General features: G+C 37.2%; 2 protein-coding genes across 5 annotated transcripts; both read left to right on the plus strand.

The window, feature by feature from the left end:
- Positions 1–1674: 1674 nt before the first annotated feature.
- zgc:123278 (uncharacterized protein LOC641569 homolog) lies at positions 1675–4117 on the plus strand. Its single transcript, XM_057330518.1, has 6 exons — positions 1675–1719; positions 1811–1898; positions 2075–2140; positions 2249–2412; positions 2564–2648; positions 4050–4117. Exons 1-6 carry the CDS (start codon positions 1675–1677, stop codon positions 4115–4117), a joined length of 516 nt encoding a protein of 171 aa, XP_057186501.1.
- Positions 4118–4325: 208 nt separating this feature from the next.
- On the plus strand, positions 4326–17021 carry LOC130551612 (uncharacterized). Of its 4 annotated transcripts, XM_057329344.1 has the most exons (14): positions 4326–4608; positions 4891–4978; positions 5054–5119; positions 5203–5366; positions 5504–5630; positions 11384–11481; positions 12708–12796; positions 12964–13026; positions 14652–14857; positions 14982–15081; positions 15907–16063; positions 16142–16239; positions 16325–16472; positions 16575–17021. In XM_057329344.1, the coding sequence occupies exons 1-14, from the start codon at positions 4600–4602 to the stop codon at positions 16722–16724; spliced, it is 1563 nt and encodes a 520-aa protein (XP_057185327.1). In that variant the 5' UTR covers positions 4326–4599; the 3' UTR covers positions 16725–17021. The 4 variants fall into 4 exon arrangements, with proteins under 4 accessions (XP_057185327.1, XP_057185325.1, XP_057185328.1 ...); XM_057329342.1 differs by having other exon boundaries at positions 16325–17021; XM_057329345.1 differs by lacking the exons at positions 16142–16239; positions 16325–16472.
- Positions 17022–17028: the final 7 nt, after the last annotated feature.

Below are 17028 nucleotides of genomic sequence, written 5' to 3' on the forward strand. Positions count from 1 at the left end.
GTGATTAAAAATCCAGTTTATCACATAAAAAATTATGTTGAGCTTTTCCTAAATACATCCACAAATATGACTGTTGTATTGCTGAAAAGTGAAAATGAACTTGTTTTCTTTGCAGTATTTGAGGTCTGAAAAAAATACAGAGCATCTTTTCTGTTATTTTCACCTGTTTTCATTTTCTGCAAATTCATGCAAATAGAAACTATATTTTTATTTGAGATGTGGGAGAAATATTGTTATAGTTCACAGAATGAAACAAATATGATAATTTTGCCTAAACATCATAAAAGGTAAATTCATAAACTGAAAATAATTTTGAAATGGTCTCAAATATTTTTGCGGCTGTACATTTGATTGAGAGGAAGTTCTTCTGTAAGCCTCAATAATTCGCCAGTTTGATTTATACCTGTAACCTTTGATTAAAGATTAACGACAAATCAAACGAATTCCATATCGAGACAATCGTTTTTGTAATATTTTAACTTCCAACTCGAAAATACATATTACCAAGTGATCTCAATATGGAAATAAAAAACAAGTTGTATCACTTACAGTTAAAACTAAGTAAACAGACATTTTAACGTATTGCAGACTTGAAAATGCAGGAGACCTTTAAAGCTTTTTCAGGGAAACTCTATAAACATAAAAACTTGTCTTTCATTCTAGTTTATATACGTAGACCTTTTTGTGTGGATTTTTTTACGTAAAATGAAACATTAACATTTCTTAATCGCATATTATTGCGTATTCTTCATTTGAGCTGTTTTTAAAATCAAGTGCAATGAACTTAAAATGATCAGACTAAAACTCTGTAGAGAATAACCATGAGCCTTTGTGCGTATATATTTTGTCTGTTTATTATTGATCAAACAGTAAGAACTAAGGGTATTAAAATAATTTTAAGCTTTGAGAGTGATTTGTTGTAAAGAATAGTTTTCTGTGGAATCATTGTTCAGGTGGTGTTTGCTTTGTTTAACATGAAGCCTGTTCATGAATAGGAAGACGCAGGTCAAAAAAGTGTTTCCTATGTGCTTCTGTTGAGAATCAAGGTCATTTATTTTTTCAACTTTTTACTTTTTAGCTATTTGCTCTAAATAAGCATCAGCAAAATAAGTCAAAGTGCACATCCCTATAGTGACAACATCTTTAAATCAATAGGCCTACCTGCAACACACAACAGGAGCATTTAATGAAAGTAAGATGTGCTGTAGTATATATATATATATTTTTTTTTTCAAAGTTTTTAATTTTTGGGGGCACTTCTGCGTACAAATTTGAAATAGCATCAACTGCTATTCTATTTTATTTCTTTCTTTCGTTTCGTTTCGTTTTTTATTTTATTTTACTTTACTTTACTTTACTTTATACTTTACTTTACTCAAAGTGGTCAAGCAGTCAACCTGAATGAAAAAATCCTTCCATAAAATGTTTTTTTTGCACATGAAAACCTGTTGTTGTGAGACCAAACAGACACATCAACGTTTATTTGCAAGTATTGAATAACCTTCAGTTTATAGCTTGTGTTATCTTCTAAACCTTTTCTGGTTCTATTTGCTATTGGCTGATGGTAGGCCTTGATAAGTTTTTTTTTCAGGTAAAGGTGGTTCCTTATGTTTCATAAAGTTTGTGCTGTTAATAGACAAGAGCTGTTTTTCTGTGTGGATTTAGTTTGAAGCCATGACCATAACAACTGTCCGTGATCTTAGGAGGATGCTGCCTAAGGTAAATGTTTATTTGTACTCATGTCTCTTGAGCATCTACAGTAATTCCCATTAAGTGTAAGTTACGTGAATGTATGTGAATGTGTTAAAAGACATATGATCACAGGAGGGAGGTCCTATCAGAGGTCTGTATGGTTCTGTCTCAGCACAAAAACCTCGAGGCTGTGAAGGACAAATTTGGTGAGCATTTGGATTAAGTTAATGTGGTTTGTTATGTGTTATACAGTTTGGAACCTAAACGTTGTTTATCTTCCACAAAATAGTTGTTTATTCTCCTTTTTTTATTATTACAAATTTTCTTCAATTTAACATTTAAGTATATGGGTTTATTTATTTGTTATTGAATCTTCTCACAGTCTTTAATGATGGGACAGTGAAGAACTTGATAAGTTTGACTGGAACTGTCATGGTGTTTTATGAAGGCAAGTTACAGGTTCAAATTCCAGCCATAAAGATAAATGAAAATCATATTCTACAGTGTCAGTCTTATACGTGTTATACAATTACTCTGTATGTTATGTTCCTTATAGGTAAACGTTACAACATTCCTGTGTGTTTGTGGCTAAATGAAAGTTATCCAAGAAGTGCCCCCATCTGCTATGTGAAACCCACCCGTGATATGATGATTGTGTCAAGTAGACATGTCAACAGCAATGGAGAGATCATGTTGCCTTATCTGGATGAATGGAGACACGTAAGAGGACACGTCAGCGGGTCATAAACTTTTGGCGTACCAAAAATATAAATAAAAACTTTGGACAACTTCTAGATTTGTGTTTGATGTGCTGCAAAAAATAAATATGTTTTATTCTCTGTTTTTGTTATTTGCTCTGTTTTTTGTATAGACGCAGTGTGATCTTCACAGTTTGATTCAGGTTATTATGGCTGTTTTTAGTGAAGTTTCTCCAGTGTGCATACTTCAAGTAGACTGTGAGTACAATATCATTTCTTTACTCATTCCCATCAGAAACATTTTCTGTTGAGCTATTGAATTATTTGATCTGATTTTCTACCTGCTTACTACAAGGACGCAGTTGAACAAATAGACATCTTATAATTTCATATATGATAACAAGTGCACAAAGGTTGCGGATGAAGCAAAAGTACAGCCATAAAATGAAAATGAGTGTCAGAATGTTTTAAGGTTTGGTTTACTAGTGAATACACAATGTGTATGCAAACAGACCAAAGAAAGGCTATTTTGATGCTGTCAGTGATATGACTATGATGATATGTTTGTATAGGTATTTAGTTAAAATTACAATTTTCTTTACAGCCCGGTTGGTGGTTGAGGAATGCTCTCATGTGATTTTGGATAGAGAAGATAATCTTCTGTTCTGTGAAAATAATGAAACAAATTGTTAAATTAATTTTTTTATATTTAAATAAAGACTTTTATAGATACAATGATCACAGAACTGGCAAAAACGAGACTATGTGCAGCACGAATGTTTATGTTATGTTTACATTTTTAATGTAAATGTTAATGTTATGATTTGTTGTACATTTTCCGTTTATAAATTGTATACACAAAATAAAAACAAATCAAAGTCATTGTGGAGATTTATTATTTAAGTTTATTAATCTGAGTCACATTATGAAACTCTGCATGTATACTCAGAAAATATAATTTATGTTACGCACAGCTTTTGAATGAATGTAGCAAAGTGTAATATATTATGCAATTTATTTATTTTATTTAGTATAGTGTACTATAAGATTCTGTAGTAATATTCTGTAGTATAATAAATAGTAATTTTATAATTATTAAAGTGTTGTTTAAAAGTATCTAGTTATTATCTTTTCATGTGGAAGTGCACATAATTGACACAAAGCCCCTGTACAAACTTTTTATATTTATCGGCATTCTGTTTTTTTTAATACCAAGACAAAAAAAGAATTTGGGGGCTTGAAAGCTTTTGATATGGGCCTTACACGTCAGAAGTTTGGGAAGTTCTGTTTTAACTAAGACATCATTTTTTATGGTTTATTGAACAAACATGAAAAACATCGTTTAAACCCTGGCCAATAAAGATCTTTACATTTATTTGTATTTGATATGTTCTTAAATGTCTTAATTAAATCTTTAATGTAATGTTTTTACAGTGTTTTACAAAGGTTGTTTGTATACTTCCGGACTGTGTCTGTTTATTGGTCTGGCTTGTGTCTAATATTATACCATTTACATTTTTTCTAATTTATGTTAATATTAATTTATATAAGTATTTTATTGAATAATAATTGTATTAAATAAACGATTTTTTGCTGGTTGTGGTTAGCGTATTAATATAAAAATGATTTGCAAATTTTGTCCGTTCTTTATTCCTTTAGTTTTCTCCTTTTTTGAGAAGATCTTTAAAGTGTGCAACAGTCCGCGTCTGATTGTGCTCAAAATTTAAGTTAACCTTCATCTAACACTTTTTCTAGCCTATGCCTTAATTATGTTGAAATTGGAATGCACTAAACAATAAGTATTTTTTATAAGCTGAAAGGTAGAAAAAAAATGATTCTATTATTCTGTCCCACCTTAGTTACACCATGCATTTCCAGCCAGGGGGAAAGGATTGTTTTTCCCACGCCTACTCCGCCCCAGGCCACGCCCCCAGCTATAACACGACATCGACGTTCATTTTCCTCGAAATGAAAGCTAGACAATATTTACTTCAGTAATTATTTGTTTATTAGAATCATAGTTATTCGTGTTTCTACGGTGTGTTTCTGTTATTAGACATCTGTTTATTGGATTGTTTTATCGGTATTGGGCAGGAGGCCTGAGCTGAGATACACATATCTTAGATTTCTCGGGAGTTTCGTGTTTATTTCATTGTCTGATTTGTTGTGGTGAAACATGGCTGTTGTCAACTAAGGAGCGCTTAAAAAGATGTTGAAGGTTTGTATCATGTTTGTGTCTTCATCTGTATACATTAACTGGGTTAAATACACCTTTCCTTATTAACTTTCATTATTAGTAACTGTTGCATTACATAATTCTTACTAGATCATCATGCACATTGTTATTATGTTGATTCATATACTTGGATTATTATACATGGACTAGTGATCTGGTTTGTTTCACTTTCAATATTATTGGTTCCTTTATTTGGTTTTGGCTGATATTTTATTAATTTGTCAGGATTGTGTTTATTTATATTCTGTTGTTTATATATTACAGCAATACAAATATAGAGATCTCACAGTCCGTGATATTACAAATGTCATCTCTCAGTACAAAGACCTCAAACCTGTCATGGATGCTTATGGTAAGAGCTGCAATTTCACATTTCTGTAAATAACATTTTTTTAATACTTTTTAAATACTTCAATACTTTTTTCAGTTTTTAATGACTGCTCATCCAGAGACCTCATGAGTCTTACTGGGACTGTACCAGTTAGTTATAGAGGTGAGTGACACATTTCCACAACAGCAGTATGTTTGCTGCACATTCTTTCTAGTTTAACAGATACATTTTTGTTTTTTCAACAGGGAATGTGTACAATATTCCCATCTGCCTCTGGCTGTTGGACACGTATCCCTACAATCCCCCTATTTGTTTTGTGAAGCCCACCAGCGCCATGATGATCAAGACTGGCAAACACATTGACGCCAACGGCAAGATCTACCTGCCCTATCTGCACGAGTGGAAACATGTACGACCTCAATAACTCAGAACCTAAGCATATACCTAAGCATCATTACGTTTCATTTTCTTACACATGAATTAAGTTTAGTTCTGAATATGTGATTGTTAGAGAATTAAAACGGATCTTTTGTTGTCCCTGATCAGCCTCAGTCAGATCTGTACGGCCTCATCCAGGTGATGATTGTGGTGTTCGGTGAGGAACCACCTGTGTTCTCCAGACCCACTACACAACCTCCATATCAAGCCTTCCAGGCCACTGGACCTTCAAACCGTAAGCACATATCTCAGTCTCCTCCATTACGGCAGTAGCAGTAACATTTCTTTAAAAGTTCAGGGGTACTTTATTATATATGATTATTTTTTCCCACATTTTAGAATAATAGTAAAGTAATCCCAGTGATGTATAAAGTACCTAAAAGCAATACTTAAGTAAAATTACAAATATCTTTGGTGAAAGTGAAAGTAACCTTTTAGAATATGACTTGAGTAAAAGTCTTAAAGGAGCAGGGCTGCGTTTCCCGAAACCTTCTTAACGCTTAAGTTATACCTTAAGCTGTACCTTATCGTTAATACGTGTTTCCCGAAACATTCTTAGTTAAGTATACCGTCTGTAAGTCATACTTTCGTAAGGTTGGTCTGGACCGCTCTTAGCTATACCTTATCACCTTTGATGGTTCATACCGCTATGCAAAAAGCTTTTCTACATCTCAGTTTAATTTCACATATAAAATTTAATATAATAACTTAATATAAAATTCTATTTAGTATTAAATTTACATTTTTACTTTAACTTAGTTTTAATTTTACAAATAAAATACTCTGGTTTAATACACTCAGTGTAGGCTATTGAAGTGTTTTCATGAATAAAATTGTCATACACTGATGGTTGTTAGCGTTTCTAATTACAGCCTATTATCCCAAGGCACATCAGCTGGCAAACCATTTGACAGGAAAGGCGTAGTCTATATAAAGGGAATGAATGTTATGGGGAGTTTGGTCAAACTATGGCAGCGAGACAGCGAATAGTTGTCCTAAATCAAAGACGGCGCTGCCCGCGGAGCCAGTTAGTTTATTTGCACAATTCATTAGAGAACATTTTAGTCCTCTGGCTACCATGTCAGAAGAGAAAATTCTACACAAATTTAGCCTGCCACGGGAGCAAATTCTGCAGCTCTTGCATCTTGTTGGCCCAACTTTGTCGAGACAAACTCTACGGAGCTAACCCCTCAGCCCCGAAAATCAGCTGCTGCATGGCAGCTCTTCGTTTTTATGCCGTGGGGAGTTTTCTGGAGGTGTTTGGGGATGAATATGGGCTGAGAAATACCTCGGTGTGGCGGTGCGTTCACTCAGTGACAATCATCCTGCTCCGTCATGCCACCGATTACATACGTATGCCTTTCGCCAGTCATGACTTGATGGAGGCACATCAAGGCTTCCATGCCATTGTGGGTGTCCCGCGAGTGACTGGCATTCTGGATGGGACACTTATCCCTATACACAAATGAGTGATTTACGCCAGTAATGTGAATCAACACAGATCGTGGAGAACATTAACACACAATGGCAAACTATGAGAATATAAATGACCCTTTACAATAAACAAGCGAAGCCAAACAGCCCGTTAATGTAGCGCAGAATGTTAACGCAGAAAGCGTATGGCCGTGAGGGTGCGGGATCGGACACTTGCAAAATTATAAATACATACATACACACACACACACACACACACACGCACACACAGACACACACACACACACACACACACATATTTCTTTCTTTATTTATACTATTTCAGTGAGCCCTGATAAATGCAATTTCTACTATTTCTAAAGCGTTTCTTTATAATAAACATTGTTTTCTCAATACTTTACCCACTCTATAACGCAAGGTAGAGCGAACAGTCGATTCTCAAGGCATCGATATCAACCTATTCAGCACCACCGCCATGGACAGCACCTGCTAACGTCGCACTTAAGAAGGTTAACCTTAAGTAACCTCAAAAGGTATAGTTCGGGGAACACGCCTAGAAAAGGTATAACTTGAGTTAAGGTGTACCTTTAGAGTCTTCGTAGTGCGCTAAGAGACAACGTTATCGGGAAACGCAGCCCAGATGTCATGGCTCTGCTTCATTTAGTCATGTTTTTCTTGGTCTTGTAGCAGAGCCATGACAAAGTCTTTGGTTTGGTGTGGAGAGAAACATATTATTGTTCTTTTGACAATAATACACGTTCTCTCCAGTGTCTCGTCATTGGCCCCGCTCCTCTCGTTTCCTTGTTATCTTTCCCTGAGTGTTTGATGTTCCACACCTGCCCTTGCTCGTTATCCCTTGTTTGTCTTCCCCTATATATGCCCCCATGTTTCTTTGTCTTGTGCTGTTGGATTGCGTTGTGTATGTGCTTGTCGGAGTGTATGCCTTGTCTTCCCGTGTCCTTACCTGTGTTACAGTTTTTATGCTTGTGTTCCCGCTGTCCAGATCGTGTTTGTTCCAGTAAGTGTGTAGTTTAGTTCTTTTCCATTGTCATGTCAGTTTATTTGTTAGTTAGTCTGTTATCCCTGTCTTTAATTTTATACCCCATCGTGGGTTTTTGTTTTGTGTTTTTTGTTTATAAATAAAGCTCTTTGTTAACCCCTTCACCTCTGCCTGCCTGCATTTGGGTTCTTCTCCTGCCACAGTTTGTGACAGAATCCAACAGCCACCAATGAACCCAGCAGGCAGCATGGACGCTTTACGTTCCCGCCAGGCTCGTCTCCTCTGCGGCATTCGCCAGGGAACCGGAGACGTAGATAATTACGCGGGCCGGTTCCTCGAAGTCGCAGAGGAGACTGTGTTCGGTGAGGAGGAGTTGGTGACGCTTTTCAACGCCGGTCTCAGGGAGCCACTTACGCGTGCGGAGATGAGGTCACTGAGACCGCTGGACTTTGATGCGATATGGCTGTATGCCGTGGATCTATCAGAGTCCAGGGTCTCAGTTCAACCCACCTTCCCATCTCCGCTGGTCGCGATCCCTGAGGGCCGTCCCCTGAGGATCGGGGTTGTGGGCGTCGCCACACCATCCTCTCCACCATCAGCGAGCTTCGGCGGTAAGCGGGGGAGGCGAGAGTCCTGGGGCTCCACGTCTGAGGAGTCCCAGCCTGAGCCAGCCGCACCCTTTGCCTCTTTCCTTCAGCCGACCTCCAGGCGGGTGGCTCGGCTGAAGAGAAAGAGGCAGCGGCAGGCAGCGCGGACTCCACCCCAGCCGGTGATCCAGCCGGCGTCCAGTCCGGTGATCCAGCCGGCGTCCAGTCCGGTGTCCAGCCGGCGTCCAGTCCGGTGATCCAGCCGGCGTCCAGTCCGGTGATCCAGCCGGCGTCCAGTCCGGTGTCCAGCCGGCGTCCAGTCCGGTGTCCAGCCGGCGTCCAGTCCGGTGTCCAGCCGGCGTCCAGTCCGGTGTCCAGCCGGCGTCCAGTCCGGTGATCCAGCCGGCGTCCAGTCCGGTGATCCAGCCGGCGTCCAGTCCGGTGATCCAGCCGGCGTCCAGTCCGGTGTCCAGCCGGCGTCCAGTCCGGTGTCCAGCCGTGTCCAGTCCGGTAGTCCAGCGCGTCCAGTCCGCCAGTCCGGCGTCCAGCCGGCGTCAAGCCATGTCAGCCGGCCTTCCAGCCGGCGTCAGCCCTGTCAGCCGGCCTCCAGCCGGCGTCAAGCCCTGTCCAGCCGGCCTTCCAGCCGGCGTCAAGCCCTGTCCAGCCGGCTTCCAGACGGCGTCAAGCCCTGCCCAGCCGGCCTTCCAGCCGGCGTCAAGCCAGTTCCAGCCGGCCTCCAGTCCGGCAGCCAAGCCGTCCCTGGGAAACCCCCAGGGCCAAAGACTGTCCCCCCCAGGACTCCCCCTAAGTCCCCTAGGACTACGCGCCCTCGAGCGCAACCGGGGACTAGAACTGTTCCCCCCTTGGACTCTTTTGTTCCCCCCATGAACTCTTGTTTTGCCCCACCCCCCCTCCCATGTTTGTTATTCTTGTTGTGTCACCCCAACCCCATGATAATTTTGTCTTGTTTGCCTCTAATTTTGTTTTCCTTGTTCTGTCTTGTCATGTCACTGTCTCAGTCTGCCCTGTCTCGTCCGTCTACCCCTTGGTGAGCACCTGGAGGTGCTCATTAAAGGGGGGGCTTCTGTCATGGCTCTGCTTCATTTAGTCATGTTTTTCTTGGTCTTGTAGCAGAGCCATGACAAAGTCTTTGGTTTGGTGTGGAGAGAAACATATTATTGTTCTTTTGACAATAATATGCGTTCTCTCCAGTGTCTTGTCATTGGCCCCGCTCCTCTCGTTTCCTTGTTATCTTTCCCTGAGTGTTTGATGTTCCACACCTGCCCTTGCTCATTATCCCTCGTTTGTCTTCCCCTATATATGCCCTCATGTTTCTTTGTCTTGTGCTGTTGGATTGCGTTGTGTATGTGCTTGTCGGAGTGTATGCCTTGTCTTCCCATGTCCTTACCTGTGTTACAGTTTTTATGCTTGTGTTCCCGCTGTCCAGATCGTGTTTGTTCCAGTAAGTGTGTAGTTTAGTTCTTTTCCATTGTCATGTCAGTTTATTTGTTAGTTAGTCTGTTATCCCTGTCTTTAATTTTATACCCCATCGTGGTTTTTTTGTTTTGTGTTTTTTGTTTATAAATAAAGCTCTTTGTTAACCCCTTCACCTCTGCCTGCCTGCATTTGGGTTCTTCTCCTGCCACAGTTCGTGACACCAGATCAATATTGTACTTAAGTATCAAAAGTACTTTTTATATGAAATCTACTTAAGTATTTACTTTAAAGTTGAAGCAAAAGTTGTTAATAAAAATGTTTTATTTAGCATAAAGATCAGAAATGGTGCTTACAATTTACAACTTTGAAAAAGCTGTCTCAAGCTCAGTAGTTTTATCTGGAACAACATGTTGCCAAATTGCTAAACTATCAAAATACAAGGTCAGGAACCACATCGTTATAACTTTACTTTATAACTTATGACTTTATAAAAGGATAGTTCCCTCCTACCCCCAATATTATCCCTCTAATAGAACAACTTAGAAAAAAACAAACACCATATATTTGATTGAAGGTGCAGCTGCTGCCATTAATTCAAACAGATGTTGGCCGACGCAAAGAATTGTGGGTTATCTCTAGCAATGAAGGATACAACTCGTGTGTCCTCCGAATTCTCGTGAAAGTATAGGTCGCATTAGAAGGGTGCATACGGAGTGTCCTACCTGCTTTTATGAAACGAGACAGCCTTGATGACATAGCAGGCTTCAAATGAGACCTCCGGAGTACACAGCCTTCCGAAACGAGACACAGCCAAAGTATACATTTTCTTCAGGAAATGTAGTGGAGTAAAAGTAAAAGTCTGCAGTAGAAGTATTAGTACTGCTTGTATTAGCAACCAACCAAAATACAATTATAATACAATTAGTCAAAATGTAAATCTTGAGGTTTTATGTGCAAGGTATTGTTGAAAACACTGTTGCTTTGCCTTAAGTTAATAATAACCAGGCAGGAAAAAACTGATACCTGAAAAACATCAGGTGTAGTGTACTTTATTTGCATCTTTTATGCATCTTCGTTAAATTACCCTTCTTGTTCTTCTTGTACTAATAGTCTAATATGAAAATTACAAAATACTAAAAGGCTGCCTTCCTAAATGTATCAGTAAGAGTACTGTATATGTTCAATAGTATGTTTGTATTATCAAGATATCTCAATTTATTTTGACATTCATGAAATGTCTATGATATTGACTAACAAATTTTGATATTGTGACAATGTGTATGTGTATTTTTAACCTGCAGACATCAAAACTTACTCATGTCAGTGCATTACTAGTATAGTAATGCAGTTTATTATTTCATTTTTGGTGTCTTTTTCTGTGTATTTGACACATTTAAAATGTGATAATTAAAAAAGCTTTACTATACTGTACATAAAATTATAGTGTATATGTTTTCATTGAAAAAGATGAAATACTCAATAAGCTAAAAAATGTAAATACTGAAACGTTTTTATTTATTGTTTAATCAGGTGGACAGGAAAGGCAGGATTTAGCTCCCCCAGAGTCTAAAGGATACTGTGGTAGTACCATCAGAAGTGTAACTGGAGGGGTAAAAAACATGTGTATTGTGAGTTTGACTTGTCATCTACCATCTGATGCTGTGAAATTTTCTTTGATGGCAAAAGCTGATTGCAAAAAATGCTTTAAAATAAAAATAAAAAACTCTTGCCTTGCATGTCAGGGAATGCCAGAGGTACAATAAAATATTTTAGCAAACCCTATGAAGGCTGCACCTGGAAACATATGTTAAAAACTTTTTTTAAAGAAATGTTTTTATCTCTCTAACTGATTTACCTTCTGCTGCTGAAGAAGAGAGAGTCTTTTGCAGTATATTAAGTCATTTTGATTGCTTTTAACTAGTGCTGTCAATCGATAAAAATTTAATCTGATTAATCACACATTTTTTCTGTGATTAAACGCGATTAATCGCACATAACATGAATGCTTTTAAATACTTTTTTATTCTAATAATTTCACATTTAATCTCCAAATTAATGTAGAAACAACAGATTTCTTTAAGAGCATCATTTTATGAATGAAAGCCAACTTTCTGATATTAGTACTGCAACTGATGTCTCTTTTAAATTGATTATTTTTTATTTATTTTAACAGTATAACAGTATAATCACTCAACAGTATAACCTTTTTTTGTTTGCAAACAGTGTGATGCTATTCTGTGGGCTGAGCCGAACTGGTGACACTGAACGCGTCAAAGCAACTGTTTCAAATCGTGCTCAAATGGTTTAAAAGCCTTTACATGAATAAAAGCGTGATTATATAATACTAAATACTAATGGGGCTTATTTTGCAATAACAGCCGGCTGCTTGTACATTATCCCGCTTATTACACGGCTACTTGCCACATGAGAAAAAACTGGGCGTGAAATAAGAATTTGAAATATTTTGTTACCTCATTTTTACCGAATGCAGACCTTCTGAGAGGAAAAGACGTTTACTTTCGGTTTTAAGGTAATAACTGACGTTCAGATGTCACAAACAGGCAATTTGGTTTAATCATTTGTAAATATAATGTCACATGTTATTCAAAGACATATTTATATTTAATTTGTCAAAATGATTTGCTGCATCCGGGTTACCGTGTGTTATTAGTTTTGAGAGGTTGTTATCTGGGAATAATGAACCTGCAAATGTCACGACTGGCCAATCAGAATCCAGCATTCCAACGAGCCGTGTAATAAATATTTTTCAAAAGAAATGAATCGCATGCGTCAACGTGTTAACGTTGATAGCCCTACTTTTAACATGTATTCTGCATAATTATTTGCTTTTTAGTCTACAGATGCAATATGTCCTGGATGCATAAAACCCTTTCCTACAAAAGAATTGGAGCTCCATGCAAGTTTCTGTGGTGATTCAGAAAGGTAATGTTAGGCTAATACCGTCATTTTGTAGTGCATGTTGTGATTTAGGCATATTGCATTAGGTCTTGGATCATGAAAATTGCTCTAGAGTTTGACCATTACTAATACTGTATATTTTATATTATATTAAATACGATTTATATTAAATCTTAGCATTTTCTCCCTAGTCTAGTGTCCATTCGGTCAAGGAGTCCTGAAATATTGCAGCCACAAAATGAAGAAATGTCATGGTATGTTCATTAAAGGGATAATTCACCGAAAAAAAATCCCCATATTTTAGTCACACTCAAGGCATCCTAGGTGTATATGACTTTCTTCTTTCAGAATAATACAGTTGGAGTTGTAATACCACTTATCCTGGCTCTTCCAAGCTTTATAATGGAAGTGAAAAGGGGATGAGATCGGCCACACGTGCACGAAAGTATAGCGTTCCGGCAAATCTTTGTAAGTTCTGGTGACTAACGCGGCAGTGCAGAGGAGACAGCAAAACAAAACGACAGGTAACGGAAGTTAGACATTACAGTTTATAAGGTTGTAAATATGGATATTTCTTTCAAACAAACACATCGATTCGCTTCAGAAGGCCGTGTGGCCTTTTTTGATTGATGGATGCACTTTTTGGAGCTTCAAAATCTCTTCCCACATTCAATCCCATTGTAAAGCTTGGAAGAGCCTGGATAGGCTACGTGCTATATTATTCTGAAAGAAGAAAGTCATATACACATAGGATGCCTAGTATGGCAAGCCGAATTAGCATTTAATCATTCTCAGGATATGAATTTTTGACATCAACAATTCAATTTTTACTAGTAAAAATTATTATTCTTGATATCAAGAATATAATTTCTACTAGTAACAATTGCTATTTTTGATATCAGTAATTACATTTTCACTAGTAAAAATGTGAATTCTTGATATCAACAATCATGCAATCACTCGCAGAAATGTGTATTCTTGATATCAAAAAAATTATTTCAACAAGTAAAAAACGTAATTCTTGATATCTGTAATTGCATTTTTACTAGTCACAATAAACTGCCATTCAAATTCAATTTCAGATATCAATAATTCATTTCTTACATGTTAAAAATCTTATTTCAGATATCAGAAATGCAATTCTTACTAGTAAAAACCATAATTTTTTATATCAACAATTAACTTGTCACTAGAAAAAAAGGAAATTCCTAAATTCAATTTTCACTAGTTGAAATGCTCATTCTTGATATCTGTGAATTAATTTGAACATGTTGCATTTAGTATTTCTGATATCAGGAAATAGATTTCAGATATCAATCTGAAGGGACTGCGGATGGAAATTAGCCTGTGGGCTAAATTCGGTACAATGCATGAAATGGAAACATTAATGTTATAATTGTACATGGTCCCTTTCAAATAAACCTAAAAAAAAAATTAAAAAAAATCTGAGAGTAATTGAAGATATCTAAAATGGCTTTCTTACTAGTAACAATCACATTATTGATATCAAGAATTAACATTGTCACTAGTGAAAATGTAGTTATTGATATTAGAAATTGGCATTTTAACATGTAGTAATTCAATTGTTGATATCAAGAATAGACATTATCACTAGTACCCACACAATTATTGATATCAAGAATGATCATTTTTACTAGTAAAAATTGAATTGTTGATATCAAAAATTCATTTCCTGAGAATGATTAAAAGCTAATTCGGCTTGCCATAATTTTTATTAGTTAAAATGTAATTGTTGATATCAAAAATTGATATCCAGAGAATGATTAAAAGCTAATTCAGCTTGTCATACTTGTATTACTTGTATTCAATGCTGAATAAGTAACGTTATAAAGTAAAAATTATAAATACAAATTCACAGTGTGGAGGATGTCCTACAGTGGCTTGCATCTCAAGTTGACACCACCAAAGAATTCAGCCTCTGTGTGTCTAGAACGAATCTCTTGGAACGAGGTCTCTTACTGTGGAGGCGACAAAAGTTGAGCTCTCCAGTCAACACATTAAAAATCACCTTCTTGGGAGAGGCTGGAGTTGACACAGGGGCTTTATGTAAAGAATTCCTGACAGGTCAGGATTTATGCACTTAGGAACCGAAATACAAAATCACGAAATTCAAAATGTTCTTCATTTCTTTTTAATTTGTTTGCTTTCTCCTTATAAGATCATTGCCTAAAATAATGTTTTTTTACAGAAATGATTGGTGGCATAGAGACCAGACTCTTTGAAGGAGAGGATGGTAAAGGAAAAATGCCCAAGTACTCTTTAAATGATCTGGACAATGGCCTATTTCGGTAAGTGTTTCTTATTAAAGTAACAGGTCAACTAAAAGTAAATATTCTGTCATTTACTGACTAATCACGTCATTCCAAAATTGAAGTGTGACTTAATATAATACTATCGCCGCTGTATTTGTCTGTGTAAGAAAAGTCAATGTGATCCAAATCTGATATAAGGACATAAATGGTAGCCTTAAATTGTTCTTTTATTATTTGGGTGATCTGATCATCAAAAGCATTTGAGGATCAAATTTTAAGGGGTCATACGACACGGCTAAAACTAATATTTTCATTTGTTTTGGATGGAATGCAATCTGTATACACGATTTAATGTTAAGAAACGCTGTATTTTCCACATACCGTGCATGTTTGTATCTCCTCTTTGCCCCGCCTCTCTGAAACGCGCAGATTTTTTACAAAGCTCATCCCTCTGAAAAGCGAGGTGTGCTATGATTGGCCAGTTAACCAGTGCGTAGTGATTGGTCTAATACTGCAATATTTGGAACATCAGGTTCCTTTTCAATTGTACTGACAGGTACGCCCACCTTACTTGCGTATACATGTGGGCGGTCTTAGTCAAATCATACCACAAACTGACGTAGATTTGTGGGGGTGTGGCTACACGAGGCGTTTCAGGCAGGTCTGGGTGAGCATTCGCTTTTAGATAGAATGCATCTTTTGTTCCTACACTTTAATTTTTGCAATTTTACGTGTCTAATACATGCATGGGCAACTTAAAACACACCAAAGAAAAACACGTATTTGCGCCATATGACCCCTTTAAACAAACACTGACTGTAAAAAAAATATTTTACTGTATTTTCAATTTAATTGTTTTAGAGTTGCTGGGGAGGTATTTGCTGTTAGCCTTGCCCAGGGTGGCCCAGCTCCAAGATTTTTACAGAACTGGTGTTACGATTTTCTGTTGAGTGGAAACCTTGAAAACATTACCAAGGAGACTGTTTATGATGTTGATATTTCACCACTAATTCAAAAGGTATTTCACATGTTTCATTCTATTGTCATATACCTTTTATAAATGCAAACAGACAAAATTTTTCTTAATTCTTTTAAGATCGAGGAAACTTCAGATTTGTCTTCTTGCACTGAACAGATAGTCAGCTGTGGTTACACAGGGCCTATAAAAATAAATAACAAGGCGAATATAACAAGGTGTTATTTTATATATTCTTTTGAAAACATAATGTATTCAATCAATTATTATTACTATTTGACATACTTTTCTATCTTATAAAAGAGCAATTGCGATGCATGCTGCTGCTCGACGAACTCTAATGCTTCAGCAGCTATGTGAGGGTCTACAGCTTTACGGGTTAATTGATGTCATGAGAAAAAACAGAGAAGTGTGCCGTAGCTTATTTGTAGTTCATTGTGGTGATGATAAGGTAAAGAACTGGAATATTTTCAGTTTGCATAATTGTGGTAAAACATGTTTTTTTCTATATTGTATGCTGTTTAGATATCTTCTCCCTGGCTTATTTTTTCAGGTGGACTCTCATTACATTGTTTCCAATCTTCACCCAGAAATGAGTGAGACTGGCACTCTTAAACATGCCAAAGAGGTGCAAATCCTAAATCACTTTCAGGATTTTCTAATGGAGCTTGAAGGCAAGTTTATGTTCATTCCAGAATGTTAATGTTGTAATTTTAAAGGGATACTACACCCAAAAATGAAAATTCTGTCAGGAATTACTCCCCCCAAGTTGTTCCAATGTCATGGCTCTGCTTCCTTAGTCATGTTTTTCTTGGTCCTGTAGCAGAGCCATGACAAAGCTTTTGGTTATGTGTGGAGAGAAACATATTATTGTCCTTTTGACAATAATATACGTTCTCTCCAGTGTCTTGTCATTGGCCCCATTCCTCTCGTTTCCTCGTTATCTTTCCCTGAGTGTTTAATTACCCACACCTGCCCCGTGTCGTTATCCTTTGTCTGTCTTCCCT

The sequence above is a fragment of the Triplophysa rosa genome, linkage group LG3 (assembly GCF_024868665.1).
Source record: "Triplophysa rosa linkage group LG3, Trosa_1v2, whole genome shotgun sequence".
Classification (NCBI taxonomy): Eukaryota; Metazoa; Chordata; class Actinopteri; order Cypriniformes; family Nemacheilidae; genus Triplophysa; species Triplophysa rosa.

Excerpts from the sequence above, each read along its gene's own strand:
- zgc:123278 (XM_057330518.1), top strand. The coding sequence starts at position 1,675 with ATGACCATAACAACTGTCCGTGATCTTAGGAGGATGCTGCCTAAG. Across the intron at positions 1,720-1,810 it reads TTAGGAGGATGCTGCCTAAG|ACATATGATCACAGGAGGGA; the intron begins GTAAATGTTTAT and ends ATGTGTTAAAAG. Across the intron at positions 2,413-2,563 it reads ATCTGGATGAATGGAGACAC|ACGCAGTGTGATCTTCACAG; the intron begins GTAAGAGGACAC and ends TTTTTTGTATAG.
- LOC130551612 (XM_057329342.1), top strand. Across the intron at positions 14,858-14,981 it reads ATGTAAAGAATTCCTGACAG|AAATGATTGGTGGCATAGAG; the intron begins GTCAGGATTTAT and ends GTTTTTTTACAG. Across the intron at positions 16,240-16,324 it reads AACAAGGCGAATATAACAAG|AGCAATTGCGATGCATGCTG; the intron begins GTGTTATTTTAT and ends ATCTTATAAAAG.